Consider the following 16,666-nt stretch of genomic DNA (forward strand, 5'->3'; position numbering starts at 1 on the left):
AAGAGGGGGGGAAAAAAAAGTGCTCTGGGAGGCAATTTACAGAGTGGCTGCAAGTACGACTTGCTTAGCAGAAACTGCTTTGCATAACAATGAATGTAATAACACACAGGTAATGTACGGCCAGACAGCAGCCCTCCGCTGTCCTCTGTTTAAATAAACTGACTGTTTTTCTTATTTCTGTGTTGCTGTTGTTGTGATGCCGACAAATTTCTCTGCGTTCTGCTGCCGTGAATGAGCCGTTAATTGTGAGGAGATTTCAGTGCAGGTTGGACGTAGTTACGGCTTCGCTTTGGTTCCTGGTTCGTCACGGCCTCGCGTCTGCGTCTCGTCTCGGCGTGCTTTTCATCCGCTGCGCCTCTCATCTCATCAGCCGAGGAGTTAAAATTAGAACGCCACCTCTGCCTCTGAGCTTATTTTCTCCCTCGTCCCTCCTCCTGGAGGATCCAGGCCCGGCCCGGCCCGGCTACCATGTCGAATCGGTTTGTGATGAGTCGTCACAGCCGGGCTGACGGCCGCACGGCGCCCGGCTGACTGACCCGCTTCATATCTGTTCATGTAAGAAACCGTGTCACACTTAACGCCACTTCCACAAATGACTCCATTTGCAGTGGAAATGAAGCTCATCAACGTTCCTGTCACTCCCAGAGCGCGTGTGTGTGTGTGTGTGTGTGTGTGTGTGTGAGTGTGTGTGTGTGTGTGTGTGTGTGTGGGCATTGCACAACTTTAAATTACTTTATTTGCTCTTACTTTATTTTTTTTATTGACGTGAAGCTGTAGAATATTAAGCCCGGTTCCGGTAATCGTGACGGACAGCAGGGATAATGCTGACGATTTTTAAACAGTTTGTCACATTTTACCTTTGATCGTTTCTCATTTCTTCTGTGTGTTTTTTCTGTGTGTGTGTGTGTGTGTGTGTGTGTTATGAAAGTTAATTTTGTTTTTTGTTTTTCACCTGGAGGGGAAGGTCCAACAGCTGTCACTATCTTTGTGAAGCAAAGGGAGGGGATTAGAGGAGGAGTGGGTGACTTATTAAAGCTGCTCAGCCTCAGGCTGGAAAGTTACAACACAAAAATAACATTTCTCCTCAGATTCCCCCCACACACACTCACACACACACGCACACACACAGTTTTTAGGGTTTATCATCACACTGAAGTTCTGTGTACAGCTGCTGCAGCAGCAGAGCAATGACTGGCCATCGGCACCATCTGCATAGATTAATGTGTTTGATATTTCCCTCCTCCTCTATTTTTTCTTTTTCTTTCTGTTTTTTTTTTGGTGCCGGCATCAAAAAAAAAAAAAAAAAAAAAATCCGAAGCGTCTCTGTTGCCCGCCTGCAGCCTGCCGCCTCGCAGGGCCTCGCAGTGGGGAAGCTGAGCAATTTGTTTCTGGATGGCTCCGGGCTTATCGTCTCTGCTTGACAGATGGGCCTCGCCTCTGCTCAGGTCGGTTTGGGCGTATAGCGGCGCTCGCCGCTCGCCGCCCGCCTGACAGAACTCATTACAGACAGACCCCGGGAGAAGGAGCATCTCCACGAGTTCCCGTTACCAGATCCCCCGCAACTCGCCGCGGCGCCCGCGACCAGCCGCTCAGACATGCTGCTCGAACCCTTTCTGGAGTTTGACCTTAATCGGAGAAGTGATATTCCAGGCGGCGCAGCGGTCGGCTTGCTCACTTGTCAGTAGAAATTGTTTCCAGGAGCTTCCTGTGTGTCCGTTTGGACTTTCTTCCTCCCAAAATCCACAATCAAACCTGTTGGGTCGACGATGGAGCGCGTGTTAAAATGTGTCTCTTTACGTCACATTTTGAAGTCGCGGTGCAGCAAGCGAGCGGCTGAAGATCAAGCGAAGGCACTCGCAGGGTCACACGCTCTCGGGCTATAATTGAATCGGAGGCGCCGCCTTGTTGCTCGTCACAGTCGGCGTCTTTGTCTGATGAGACGATGTCGCTGCTCATGCCGGAGGCCGTCTATCGATTCAGCTTGAACTTTCAATATCGGGCCATGTTTTATTTATCGACCGTAAATGAGTCCCGTTGCGTCTTCACCTGGAATTAAACTAGATCTAGATCTGAAAGCGCGCAGTAGCGTTCTCTGAGCTTCCCTTCCTCTGGTTCCTTCCACTTGGCGGTTCGGCGGCGGCTGGCGAGGCGGCGCAGACGGCTGAGGTTAACGGAGGGGCGAGGCCAGCACGCTCCGTGTGATTCCTGGAGATTTCCACGCTGAAAAGGAAAAGTTATGAAGTCATCTGGCTTCGCGAGCGCGCTCTATTTTCAGACGGGGGGTCAAACTGTGCTTAGCCTTGCATATAATCAGGCCACATGGAGCAGTCTGCCGCCTGAGCAGCCCAGGGAGGAGAGGACGGAGGGAGGACGGAGGAAGAGCAGATTATACTAAAACAGTGTCATTAAATGGAAGTAGCCAGATTCAGATTAAATTTAATCCTCATAAAGATTCTTCACAAGCCTCTTAGAGCGGAGCTGCGTTATCTCCGGCTGTGATATCTCCGCGTTGGCTCGCTTTGCCCTGAACGCCGCTGCTCAAACATGTTGACTGCAAGCTGCACACACACCGAAACGCCGGAGTCATCAACTCACACACTCTGGCACACGACACACAGAGAGGAAGTCATTCAAATCCAGAACTTTAAGCACAGAGGTGAGGAAATGAGCGGCATTGATCAAAGGAGGAGAGGAAAGTGAGGTGTGACGGATCCTCTAAAGGTCAGTCTGAACGCAGGAGCAGCGAACGCCGTGTGTTTTCTGGACCGTGTTTCAGGTGTTCAGCTCACGTCCCGACAAAGCTGTGTCACAGTCATCTCCTCCTCTTCTTTCTCTTCATGCTGCCGAATTCATCAAATTAGCTTAATGGAAGGTTAATTTAGGTTCCGACGTGATCGTCTCCTCACATCCTCCCTCAATCTGGGCTTTGCAGATTACCATCGCGCTCGAGGAGGGAGTGGAGAACAGAAGACGCGGATGGAGAGGAATAATAAGCGTCGGTCTTTAATTAAAGCTGATTGTGGTTAATGTTCTCTGGCCGCGCTGTAATGGTTCCCACGGTGGCCCTCGCCATCAAGCGGGAGCTAATTGGCTGCTGAGAGTCACTTCTCGCACTCTCTGTCTCCGCCGCAGTCCAGTCGGACATCGACGGGCAGGACGATGTCGATTCAGAGCCGTGAGCCTCCTGTCGCAGCGCGAGCCGATCTGCAGGCCTCGGTTCGGACCGTGGTGGAAGGAGGTTGGCTGATTGTGAGCGAGGAGCTGCAGCTCAGTGTTTGTGTTTGCTGGCTCGTCCTGCGCTGTCAGATCCGGTCCCGTCAGCCTGCGGTCTGAGCGGAGGAGGAGGGGGGGGATGGCGACTGTGTGGCAGATGCACAATGAGCAGCGTGGCGTTATGACTCGGGAGTGTGCGTGTCAGGACTCGACCGCCGACAGATTCATGCGGAGGCTGCGATCGCTGACCGTCAAACGCCGAAGCCGACCTCCAACCACAGAGCGGTCCACGGGGAGCAGAGCGCCTTCAGGCTGCACTCCCAGACATCTGGACGGGACCTCATGTAGAAAATATCATTGATACGAGACAAAACCACTGATCCACGGATCCTACAACCACAAAGAATGATTCAGATTCACTTTGACACGACTAAACCCTTGAGTCTGTTTAATATATTGAATTTCCAGTCGTTGCTAAACTGGAAAAACTCACATTGATTCAAAAGTGAAACAACTTCCAATTCATAGTATTACAGAAAACAACACTGCATCATCGACATAGAGTGATATGGATGATCACTGAGACGTAGGGCCAGCTCTGGAGACGGCTCGCAAGCTTCTGTAATGCACGTTTCTGTACTGTGTAGACGCCCCTTCCCCACACACACACACACACACACACACACACACACGCACGCACACACACGATGCGCAAACAACATGCAAACTCCTCACAGCATCAATAAATTCATCTTGCAGGCATACTTGAAACCAGTTTGAAGCACAGTTTGGTTTGTTTCAGTGCACCTTCCCTCACTGCAGGGTGAATCATGTTTCGTGTGCTCATAGTGAATTTCCTGGTGTGAAATTAAATCTATCTATCAGTCCATCCAGGGTGCTGTTTGCTGGGAGGGATGTGTTTTGATGCCGTCTTAAAAATCTTCCTAACAGATAAAGTTCCTCATATCAGCAGACTGGCTACAAACAATTAAAGAAATACTTTAATATTTGTAAAATCCCAGTAAAGCCGAGCCGCTAGCTTGAACTGAATGACCACAAACCAACGTGAGATCGAAATATATCTTGATTTCAGAATGCAGAGCCTCAAAATTGGTGTGTATTTGGTGACTGCATCAGTTTTTGAGAAGCTGCAAGACATTTCTACTGTTACTGGAAGCTTGTTAAGACTGAGATTTTGCAGTGCGGGACTCATTTCATTGGTCAACAACCCCACCCCCATGAAATGCGCTCTCATTTGGAGTCGTGTGGATGTTCATCATCTCAGCTGGATGATCAGATCACAGGCCGGCTGACGAAGGCCGAAGTGACAGTCCGGCTGTGCCTCAGCAGGCGGTGCAGCGACGCTCCGGAGATTCTGCAGAAATCCTCCAACAACATATCGAAAGGAGTGGCTTCTTACAGCGAGCCCGTCCCGCTGATTTCACCGCACGGATCCCCAGATGAAGACGTGTTCTGTTAAAATGTTGTCAGTCATTTACGGCGAGTGTGAAGAGGATTCACCTCGAGAGAAGTGTGGAAAAGGTTTTGGGCGGCGAGACGACACCGGGCAGGAGGAGGAGGAGGAGGTGGAGATCCAGGCAGCCTCGGCTCTAAGACCCTGCTGTTCCTCCGACGGTCCCACGTAATTACACCGGGCCGCAAATAGAAAGGCAGCTTTCTCTCCTCCCCGACCCGCCCGCCCGCCCGACCGCCGCTCCGCTGGAATATGCGCAGGGCGGGGGAGGAGCGGGGGTATTTAGATGTGAGAAAAGGCAATTTGTTGGAAACCTAAGGGAGCACTGGAGTGATGACAGGAGAATTACAGCAGGAGGACTTCAGGGCTGATTCTGAGAGGCTCAGCACCTTCACTCCTTCACTCTGCAATCCTTCATTTCCTCAGATGAGCACGTAGAAAACCTTTTTTTTTTTTTTTAAACAGCTTCATGGTTCAGATGCGCCACACACTCCGATTGGATGCAATGTGATGGTGGCTGTTGTGTAACCAGGCCCAGTGAGTCATGAGAGGGAGGAATGCGTTGTTGTGATGGTTAGAGGAGGAGGAGGCCTGCCCGGGGACACACACACACACACACACACACACACTCACACACACTCGTTAGGCAAAGTCATCTGGCGGAGAGGCAGAGGCTGGACGTTGGGTTTGAGCCCTCGCCACATCCTGCCAGTGGTCGTCTGATCTGAACTCTGTGAGGCAGAAATAAGTCCGAGCCGTGATGCAGACGTAACTCTGGACATGAGCGCACATGACCCAAAACACACACACACACACACACACACAGCACGGGAAGGCATCTGAAAGTAATGAGGACTGATAGGAGGACCCGGCCGGAGGGCACAGGTGCACACACACACACACACACACACACACACACACGAAAAGGTGCATAATGATGTATCCTCCTTGAACCATCCGCAGTGTGAGGCAGATATGAGCTGATGTGTGTGTGTGTGAGGGAGATTGTGTTTGTATTGACTTCCTCTCGCCCGGGGAGCTATTTGTTTTCAGAGGTGCGTAGGCAGTTTTGTTTGTATGCGTTTGTGCGCGGATGCTTGTCTAGTACATATGAGTTGAGCACACACACGCACGCACGCACCGGTTGTCGTCCACGCCTGGATTCGGGCTGCGCCTTCGCGGCAGTGTTATCATCCGAAGAGGCAAACAGCCAGGCCCTGATTTAATAAGCTGCCTGGGGAGCCGGGGAGAGGTGGGGAGGCACTATCAGCTGATACTCTGCTTCCTCTGATAGCGCTGCCAGGAGGACGCCCGGCCGCTCCTCCGCTCTGTGTGTGTGTGTGTGTGTGTGTGTGTGTGTGTGTGTGTGTGTGTGTGCTCCCTCGCCGGCTGCCGCCCACGTGTCTGCAGGCAGCGTCCGTCCTGAGCAGCCTCGCTCGGCGTCAGACGAGACGGCGAAGGCGAGAGCCGAGCCCACACATGGCAGAGGGAGGCCCGGAGAGCATATGCTCCGGGCGGCAGGGCTTCAGAGCTACACACACACACACACACACACACACACACACACACACACACACACACACACACACGAGTGCCAGTACCCGGGCCAGGCTAATGACAGATTCCACATCCATCACTCTCTCCACGCAGCGGCGTCTCCATCAAGCCGCCGTCCTGAGGAGGAATCGGCTCCGCCGAGCCAACAAAAGGAAAACGGCGGCGCGTTTTAGCAGAGCGCCGCGGCTTTCTTCACTTTGACAGTTTCTATTATTCTTTTGAGCTTGTTGGTTTTGTGGGCATGTTTGAGCAGAACTTGGGTGAATTGTGAGTGGAATAGCTTCTTTTTTTTAATCTCGCTTTGGTTTTGAGGGTATTATGTTTAAAGGCTCAGAGAGAAACAAGTGTTTGTTTTTGTCGTTGTTTTTTTTTTAGTTATAAAATGTGAGCAGAGTGTGATTTTCTGGGCCGGATTGGGGAACAATACCAACCTTCTGCACCATCTCCAGTTAATCACTGTATTCTCACATTGGAAGCGTTGCTTCTTTTGGATCCATAGTGAGTAAAATGAACCTGCTTGAAGCCGATGCAGTGAATTCTTGGCTTGTTTCTTCGTGGTAATTTGTCTTAGTTGTGGTTACAAGACATCCAGTCCTCAGAAGGATGATTTATTCAAATAAAAATCCATTTTAAACTCTTTCATTACCTTTTCATTATGATTTCAAGTCAAAAGTTGGGAGTGTTTGGTTAGTTTTGGCTCCTTAATTGTTGGAAACAGGCTTTTAATGTGTTTTTTATGAGACGATCGTCTTGAGCCGACGACCTTTAGCGTTTCTCAGAAGTTGGTGTTTCTCTTCGTTCCACAGCTGCTGAGTTTTTTCCTCCTGGCATGTGTGTATCCTGCTGTGTGTGTGTGTTGAGCGCAGGCGTGTCTGGATGTGGCCACGGTGACCTGCGACTGACGCCGATGATTGATCCTGCTGCCGGGATAAGTGCCTGCGCACCGCGGCGCGCCGAAACGCAGCCAGGCGGAAAATTAGAAATCTCTTCATCCCCAGTTCATTTGAAATCCGATATCTCCTCTCGCTTCCCCTCCTGCAGGATGCCTCGCCCCGCCGATCAATCGGTGACGCGCGGGTGTGTCTGCATGGGCGTCAGGTGTGGCGTCCTTGGTGGAGGAGGAGCTGGGACGCCTCTCACGCCCGTCTCTCTGTGTTTTCCAGGTACGTCGGCGCAGGGCAGCCCCCTCCTGGCCTCGCTGCCCGTCCCGGGCCGGCCGCTGCAGCCGCAGCTCGACCTCAAACACCTCCTGCCCTTCAGGCTCAACGGCTCGTCGCCGCTCAGCCTCTTCCCCAACTTCAACACGGTGAGGCGGCCGCTCGCTCGCTCCGATAGAGATCTCCGGCGGACCGGAGGCCGCTCTCTCTCTCCTCGGCTCTCGGGAGGGAAAATGTCTCTGAACGTTTTGTCCGGTCGTGCACTTTCCTCCGAGAGAGCAGCATGTGAGGCGAAGGGAGTCAAAATGAAAAATGTAAGCACCTGGAAAAAACATCCCACAGCCGGCGGTATTGATTAGAAAACAGCCCCCAGCAGACATATTAGTATTATTGGGTGCGCCGGGGCGGCAGGAGCCGCGCCTCTGTGGAATAAGGGTCAGGGTTATGATCAGCGCACTTCATCATTTCTCGCGTCGATGTTCCCGCCGCCGCCGGCTGGATTTATAGCAGCGTGCGATGTACAGAAATACTGGCCTATAAAAGCCTTCTCTGAACGCCGGCCGCGCCGTTATTTACTGCGTCCCCGGCCTTTCTGCTGGACCGCGGTGTAAAATAGTGCGACATAACCTCTTCTTGGGTTTGGGTCAGAGGTTATTGAAGTGTGTGAGGACGACGGCCCGCCCCCGACACCAACCACAGATCTCCAGTTCGATTCTTAACCCTCTAAATGTTCAAACACTGTTATTAACAGCTCAGTGGATCCAGTCTTTTCATGCTGATTAGCTTCTTTTCATTTAAATCATTTATCTGATGAAGCTTCTGCAGTCAAAAGCAAAACATGTTGAATTGTTATGAAAATACATGTATGTTGAGAGAACGCATTATCATCACTCATTCAGATATGCCTGCGGGCTCAGATGCAGGCCTCGTTCATGTGTGGGAATAAATCTGATCTGCATCTGATACGAGCTGATACAACAACCCTGCAACCGGGCTGATTGGATCATCTGAACATCGCATCTCTAATGTCATCAGGTCTGCGACCATCGAGCTTATCCATCTTCTACCGTTCATCCCAGACCGGGTTGTGGGGGCAGCAGTCTAAGGATGCCCAGAATTCCCCAGACTCTTCCTCCAGCTCTTCCTGGAGGATTCCCAGTCCAGCCGAGAGACTTAGTCCCTCCAGTGTGTCCTGGGTCTTCCCCGGGGTTTCAGAAGTAGCCAGAAGTTAAAAACACTCTGAGTTTCTGAGCATGTAGTCAGGTGGAACTGTGAGAATCAGTTATGGGTGACCTGATAAAAGACGTGTAACCTCAAAAAAATCCGATTTATTCTTCAAATCTCATCGGAGCAGTTTAAATTTAGACTCAGCTTTAGACGTTTGCAACCGATCCGCTCAGTTTTCAAGCACCTCTGCTCTGATTCCCGAGTCTCCTCGGTGTGGAATTAAAAGCTGGTGTCTTTGATCCTCTTCTCCGGCGCTCCGTCATGCCTATAGTCGGTGTGTGTGTGTGTGTGAGTGTGTGTGGAAGTGTCTTGTGATGTCTTTGATCCCGGTTGTGACGCTATTTGAGCGTGAACACTGGCTGTATGTACACAGGAAATGCTAATGTGTGTGTGTTCTCCTGTGTGCCGGCGCCGTGCCGGTCTGCAGCGCCGTGGTCTGCAAACGAAGCGCGAGACGAGAGGTTTCCTCGAGTGTAAGAAAATAGAGAGAGAAGGTAGGACGAGAGCGAGGAGAGAAGACAGAAGGACGCAGACATCTGCCTGACTGATTCTGCACTGTGTGTGAGACATAAACGTCTGGCCTGTGTGTGTGTGTGTGTGTGTGTGTGTGTGGATGTTAAAAGTGCAGTTTATTCATTTGGTCTGCCGCCCACTGCGGGTCACGGGGTCGCCCTTCCTGCGCCGTGGAGGATCCAGCAGCTCAGACACACACCGGCCTCACACCCTCATATTTATATTAGTGGTGTGTGTGTGTGTGTGTGTGTGTGTGTGTGTGTGCTCATTGTTTCGTCTGTGTCTTCTGCTCATGTCTCCATGGGAAAATTACCGTTTCTATTAATATAATAGGCAAAGTTTTCAGGAAAGCAGGTTTTAATGGAGACATATTAGGAATGCTGTAAGAAAGAGAACAGTGTTTTCAGTTCAGCAAAACTCAGAGGAGGAACTCTGATGATTCGGGGATTCACGATGACCGTGGAAATAGCATCAGAGCGGCTCTGCCTCGGTCCTGAGAGGAGACGATTATCCTCCGTAACGCAGAGCAGCTGTGGCTTTAATCACAGGAAGCATCGGGTCCGCCGACCCCGCAGAGGCGCACGCCGTCCAGACGTGTTCGGGGGGGGTGAATGCACCTGTGTCTTCCTCCCTCTACCTGTCCTGAAACCCCACCGCCGCCCCCGCCGCCGCCGCCGGTGCAGGAGGGCTCCCGTCTGCGCCCAGACGGCGGGGGAAGAACCGCCGGTTCTGGACAAAAGACGCTTTTATAGCGGTTGGTCGAGGGCGGCTGCAGACGCACAATGGACACATTCTTCACCTCCTAAAACAAATAGCTGTGTGCAGCCTGCCCTGCGGGGGCGGGCCGGGGACCACAGGCCCCTGGGGGGGGGGGGGGGGGGGGGGGGGGCTCTGAGTCGTGTAGGAAACGAAAGGTAGAGCCGGCTCCCCAGGGACAGATTCACCGTCACTGTCAGGTGTGTTCTTGTCGCCTGTCAAGCCGTCCTGGAGGAGCGGGTTGGAAACCGACCCGCTTCGGCTTTCTGAAGCAGCGCAGGGTCGGATATCAGAGAGGAGCCGAGGCTTTGTGCCGTTCTGACTGGACTGCCATCAAAAACACCAACCGTCTTTGATCCGTCCACATGGCCGCCGCTGGGCCGGCGCCGAGCGTGGCGGTCTGGCTCCACGATGGGGTCTCGGCCCCGGGTCGGGGCCGAGACGGCAACAATTTGAAATCATACTTAATAATGAAACAAGTTTTTATGATGAATTTGGGGTTTATGTGGAAAAACCAAAGCAATATTTTCTAAGTCAATAGCTCTACGTCAGTAGCAAACCCTACAAAACACAGAATATTACGAACGCCTGCATCTAAAGAGGCTGCAGTGAAGTAGTGCTGTGATGAATTGATAATCAGTTTTATTTGTCCGGCTGCTGATGCAGTTTGACAGAAATGTCTGCATAAAATGAGTGTAAAAAGGTTTCAGTAGGTAGAATAAGACGAGTTTGATGTTTCGTGTGTTGTGCACATACTAACAACCTGGGGGATTCTGGGAGAAATCAAAAAAATGCATGAAAGTTTTACAAATAAATTTCCATTGGACCAACTTGACTTTGTGCTTTTTGCCATGTTGGTCCTGCAGTACATGTCCCGCTGTTCCAGGTGCCTCGCAAACAAGTTTCTACATGAGCGGAGAAGTTCTACGCCCAAAAAATAATACATTTCTACATGAGTGGAGGAAGCCGCTTCACTGCGCCACCTCAGAAATTAATCCGCGATTAATTTCAAGAAGCAATTTTCAGCTCGACCACAGTTCCAGGTGGAGTTAAAGGGATTAAAAATGGTTGCAAAACTTATGAAGCAAGAGGCTTCCTCTCAGAATCAGCCTGAAGAGAGACCAGCAGCCGACAGGATTAGAGCTAGAGATCCAGATGATCAGAGGCGAGGAAGTTTTCGATCGATCCTGATTGATGCTGCTAATCTGCAGAAAAACACTGCATGTTTACCCCATCTGTGCATGACTGTGCACGTTCTCCAGCCAGCCATTCCTGTCTCCATCAGCGATTTATATAGGCTTATCAAAATAATGGCATAGCACTGGGTTTATTTTTTTTTTCATTTTCTTAAATTTTTAAGGAACCAAATTAAAAATACATTTAAAAAACTGAAATTCAATACGAATGCCACAAAATAATATTAATTAGGCAACCTTTACTTTTAAAACAATTTGTGCTTTAAAGGAATACTCCGAAGATTTTGGACCCACGCCCTATCCCTATCATTGACAAAGTGAGATAAGCTCATAAATACCTTTCTTGTGTCTGTGCGTCCATTGGCTGGATCCCAGCTGTTAGCATCGTAGTTAGCTTAGCTCAATTGCTGGAGGTGAAGAGGAGACAGAGCCGGACTGACGAAAGTGGATGAAATACTCCTTCCAGTGGTCCAGAGGACGGCGTATTAGCACGTGAAGTAAATCCGAATGGTTATAAAACATTTTAAAAGACGTGTTTTCTTTTCAATCCGTTAAAATAACGTTTTGATACACACAGACCGGCGCATGCGCAGAGCTCCGCGGAAGGATATACCGGCGCACAGCAGTAGAAGTCGTAGACTCAGCCGCAGAGTTAATATTAGCTCATTTTAATATAATTATGTGAAAGGTGCAATTCTCCCTGAGTTTTGGCGCCCTCTACAGGCCGCAGAACCCATAGCATTTGCCTATGTTTCCTGTATTTCAGTATTTCATGTTTGGACAAATAAGATAAATCCTCACATTGTATAAATTCCCTGTGTGAGTCTTTTTCCCCGCAGCGACGCTCAAACGATGCGACCGTTCTTCTTTCCAACACACACGAGTGACTTCATGCCTTACCAACAAAACATGTAATTTGGTGGGATTCGGATTTAGCCGGGGCTGACGCACGCCGTCTGAGCTCGACGTTACATAAAGCGGAAACTCCCCGCCAGCTGCCGAGCGGCCCGTCTGTTTTCCTGTTGATGTCGAGAGCGGCGCCGGTTTAAAAGCTTAAACAGAATTAAAATATTCCATATAAACACCCAAATCAAAATCAGCGGGCCCGGGCAGATTGAGAAGTGAATCGGCTGCACAGAGGTGGGATAAACATTTTCACAAGCCAATCAGAGGGAGGCTCTGCTCCGGGTAAACAGCGGTTCTGATTACTCCACAGCTGCGGCGCTCGTTCTTCTGCTTTAGGCGAATTAGCGCCGAGTAGAACTTCCACCTGTGGCTGATCTCGCTCTGCAGACCTCTGCGAGTGGTTCTGAGAACCTCTGACCTCTGACCTATCTCCAATCTGCCGAGTCGCTACGGGGAAGCCGAAAGAACAGGAGCTGTCAAACTAAAAGCGCTGTGTCGTTTACCATCCCTGCTCCAGACTCAGGTCAGGTGAACTGGAAGTGAAGCAGTGTGTGTGTGTGTGTGTGTGTGTGTGTGTGTGTGTGTGTGTGTGTGTGTGTGTGTGTGTGTGTGTTGCAGATGGACCCGGTCCAGAAGGCAGTGATCAACCACACGTTCGGCGTCCCTCAGCCCCTCAAGAAGAAACAGATCATCTCCTGCAACATTTGCCACCTCCGCTTCAACTCCACGGTGAGAAACGGATTCACGAATACTTTCACATTAAAAGTTTGTCAGTTTATGAGCTGTTTTTTTTTCTGTCTCTCTCCTTCCTCCCAGTTGTAAGTGTAGAAGTTGGTTTCGCCCTCCGTGTCGGTGAGGTGTGTGTGAGTGTGTGTGTGTGTGTGTGTGTGTGTGTGTGTGTGTGTGTGTGTGTGTGTTTGTGTGGAAGCGAGTTGTTTGGGTTTGAGGGATTAGACGGCAGGGAGAGCCGCCGTTTATCTGCGACGAGCAGAAACAATCAGCCGCCGCAGCAGGAAGCGGCATCCGCAGCTCCTCGTTCCATTTCTCACACAGATACACACACACACACACACACACACACACACACACACACACACACACACAGCTTCACGGTGCAATCAAAGCCATGCATATTCACACCGACAGCCAGGTAATGGTTCAGAAGCCACCGAGGACAACTTGAGTGAAATAACACGCACTTATATTTGGACTGCGTCTTCAAAGAAGGTGGAGACGGCGAGCTGAGGTGGGGGTGGGGGGGTGGGGGGGGGGGGGTGCAGGCGCGCTCTCTTCACACACTGGAGCGAATCCCATTCCTGCCTCCGCTCAGCGACTTGAAGAGGAGTGTCAGGTCTGGCTGGAGCTTTATCTCCCCTCAGAGAGCCTGAAGACTTTCCTCTGATATCAGACCAACTGATCCTCATGCAGAACGCTGACGGAGGGGGCAGGAAGGGGGGGGGGCGGGGTCAGTGAGCCCCTCGCCGCTCAACAAATTCACCTTTAAAGAGCGGTTTAACCGCAGCCCACCGTCTTGTTTTTTGGGCGTCTCGGCTCACCGCGGTGCAGCGAAGCAGAATCGTCCTCCAGGCGCCGGAACGTCACCGCCGAGCGCCGATTCACACGTCCGACCGCTCAGGCGTGATCCGAGGGGACAGCGGAGAGCCAGGACTCTAAAGAGAGCCTCCTCTAACTTTAGACAATAAAACCGCCGAGTGTTTCTCTGGAGAATGAACCGTTCCTCCTGTAGAGCTGAAATCAGTTGTTGGTGTAGAATTAAGGAAATGAAAACATGGACTGTGTTCGTTCCCATTGTCATGCAAGAAAAGTAATGATCTGCTCGTATTCAGAGCTGCAAAGTGACAACTGTGACCAGCAAATTTGATTAAAAAAGACAATATTTTTCAACCCGAGCGGTTTATGACTCGAGGAAAGACTGAGCGCTTTCATCTCATCAACCTCCGCAATTAAAGAAGGCAGCTGGTAAGACAACTTTTACTGCGGCTTCAGCTTGTTTACCAGGAGGACGGCGTCACGCGGCGCCGTATCAGAGCGGCGGCGTGCTTCATACTCGCCCAGCGTACGTCTCTGGACCAGGTTTAGCAACCGTCTAGACTCCCTGCTGCACAGCAGCCACACACTGTGTGCTTTACAGTCTAAAACATTCTAATAATGTCTTCATTTAGTAAATTTCTGAATGTAATCAAGTTAATCATCTGTTAAATTCTCACATTAAGGAGCAGAATTTAAAAGAAAATCCCGTCAAAATGTATTTACATCAACCGATATTTTAATAATAAACAAATACGGCTGCATTTCTTGGAATAAAGTCCCTTTTTTTTCTGGATATGAATGTGTGAGGGTCAGATTCCCGGCGATACGGCGTTTCTCCCGGCTGGCAGCGGGAGAAACGCTGGAGTCCAGACCTGCTGGACCGCCGGTCCACCGCAGGGCGGCCGCCGGCCAGAGAGAGTCAGCAGGACATCCATCATGCACGGGACGAACACACACACACACACACACACACACACACACAGCCTGAAAGTTGTAGAGATCTTTATTCTTCATTGTCAGACCTGCAGGTTTTTGTTGTCAAAGGTCAAAGTCAAGGTCAAGCTTCCTAACAGTTTACTCTGCTGTTTTATTTTCCTTCAGCCTTCGTCGTCTTGCTTTGTCTCAGTGATTTGGGTTCAGTCTGAAGTGTTTCCTCTCTGCACTGTGGATCGCCTCCTGCTCTCACGGCGCCGTGTGAACAGACCCGCCCTGCCTGATGGAAGAGCGCCGTATCTCCTCGGAGCATGTGTGTGTTCCTCACTTCAGGAGTCCTTCCAGGAGTGTCCGCTCTGTTTGCCCGGCGCTTGAGGCTCTGGATGATTTATTTCTCTCAGGCAGAGGGACGGGACTCACGGCGCCGCGGCAGACATGTTTCCTAACACGCTGCGGCTTTTTTATCGTTAACCCTGCTTCCTCCGTGTGTGTGGGACATGCAGAGGGTTGAAGCCGTGGCTGGTTTGTGGCCGTGTGTGTGTGTGCTCCCGGCGTGAGTGTTATTGGTATGTACAGCCACACGTGCGGCGAGCCGCGGTCTCTCCGTGCACGTTAGCTGTAGCGACGGAATCCTCGCTCTCGTTGCATATTACACGTGCAATTATACCCCCGGCCTCCCGGCGCGGCGGCGCCGTTATCAGGTGGAAGCAGACTCTCCTGCTCGGAGCCGGCGTCCACGCGCCGTGCATTTTAACGCGTAGTGCACGTGACGCCAGACTCGCAGACTGACGATGGCCTTTTTCCACGTATCTCAACCCGTTTTTCCCGTCGCTCCCCACAGAACCAGGCGGAGGCGCACTACAAAGGCCACAAGCACGCCCGGAAACTGAAAGCCATGGAGGCCCAGAAGAACCGGCAGCGGCGGGCCGGCGAGGCCTCGTCCGCGGGCCGGGACCGGGACCGGGACCGGGTCAAGGTGCCGGCGCCGGCGCCCGAGCCGCCTCTCCCTGCTCTCATGGACTCCAGCTCAGTGGAGGGAACAGGTACGATCACAGAGTGAGCGCTACGCCTGTCATCTCCCTCCACCGCTCTGCTTTCTCTCCTCTGATTCCTTTTCCTGCTCGGTTGCATCTTTCTAAACCCCCTCCGCCTCTCTTCACTGACAGGTTCCGTCCCTCCGCTCCTCATCCTCTTCGTTTCTTCCCTTCTGCTCCGTCGTGTTGCAGATTAGACCTGCTGCTCGCCTCCTCCCTCACCCCCTCACCCCCTCACCCCCTCACCCTCTCACCCCCTCTGCGTCTCTCTGCTTTCAACGCCGACGCCGCTCGTCCCTCCTTGTTTTCCCTCCGTCTCGTGATGGACGGACGCCTCCGGAGTGGAGGCAGCGGGACGCTCGTGTCCATCCTGAGCCTCGCTGGGATCATTTCGCTGGTTCTTCTCTTGTGGTCTGGCGGCTTTACGGAGCTCTCTTGGCTCTGCACTGAGCTGAGAACCCCTGACTGAGGGGCAGCGGTTTGAAACCCATGTGGCAGCACTGGCTTCCCTATCCCTGGTACTGTTCTAATCTGGACATAATCTGCGCTGCTGTGCAGCTCACTACACCACCTTGTGGCGGAAACTCGTATTGCAAGTCGAAAACGTGACGTTATGTTAATTTCACATTAAAATATTGCATACTTGACTTCTGACAGGAGATCGATATCTGACAGGAATCTGAAAACACACAGATGAGATATGAAGGTGTGTAGAGAGGAGAGAGTCGGTTTATACCTCATCCTCCTGAACACACACACACACACACACACACTTACACTTCTTTTTTTTCTTTTTTTTCTTGCCGGGAGCACGGAGAGTCTCCTTCAGAAAGGAGAAAGTGGACAAAAGGCTGGGAGCCCGATAACACCCTCATCAAATCTCATTTTAATATTGCGCCGCTGCAAAGGAGAAGCCGTGAAAGAGGGAAGCGGCGGCTGGGACGAAACGAGATGATGAGCACGAAATGACAGATAAGATGAAATGAATGAGGGAGGAAGCAGAGCGGCGGGGAGGGTCAGCGGAGGGAGAAAACAGATAAGTCCTGCCTCGTTCTCAACACCGGGAGGAATTTTACCCTTCTGAGGCAATTTTGTCGGGAGGAACCGTCTTTAATAAGCCCAATTGTGTGATTGGCCTAATGTGAAATT

The 16,666-nt window shown here is 51.3% G+C and overlaps 1 protein-coding gene across 2 annotated transcripts in view; it reads left to right on the forward strand.

The window, feature by feature from the left end:
• znf385c (zinc finger protein 385C) overlaps window positions 1–16,666 on the forward strand; it is a 90,759-nt gene that overhangs the window by 66,529 nt on the left and 7,564 nt on the right. For both annotated transcript variants that reach the window (XM_030090331.1, XM_030090332.1), the window contains 3 exons: window positions 7,408–7,550; window positions 12,618–12,728; window positions 15,325–15,526. In XM_030090331.1, coding sequence (XP_029946191.1) covers window positions 7,408–7,550; window positions 12,618–12,728; window positions 15,325–15,526 — 456 coding nt within the window. The remainder of the gene's footprint in view (window positions 1–7,407; window positions 7,551–12,617; window positions 12,729–15,324; window positions 15,527–16,666) is intronic.

This window comes from Salarias fasciatus, chromosome 4 (assembly GCF_902148845.1).
Source record: "Salarias fasciatus chromosome 4, fSalaFa1.1, whole genome shotgun sequence".
Lineage (NCBI taxonomy): Eukaryota > Metazoa > Chordata > Actinopteri > Blenniiformes > Blenniidae > Salarias > Salarias fasciatus.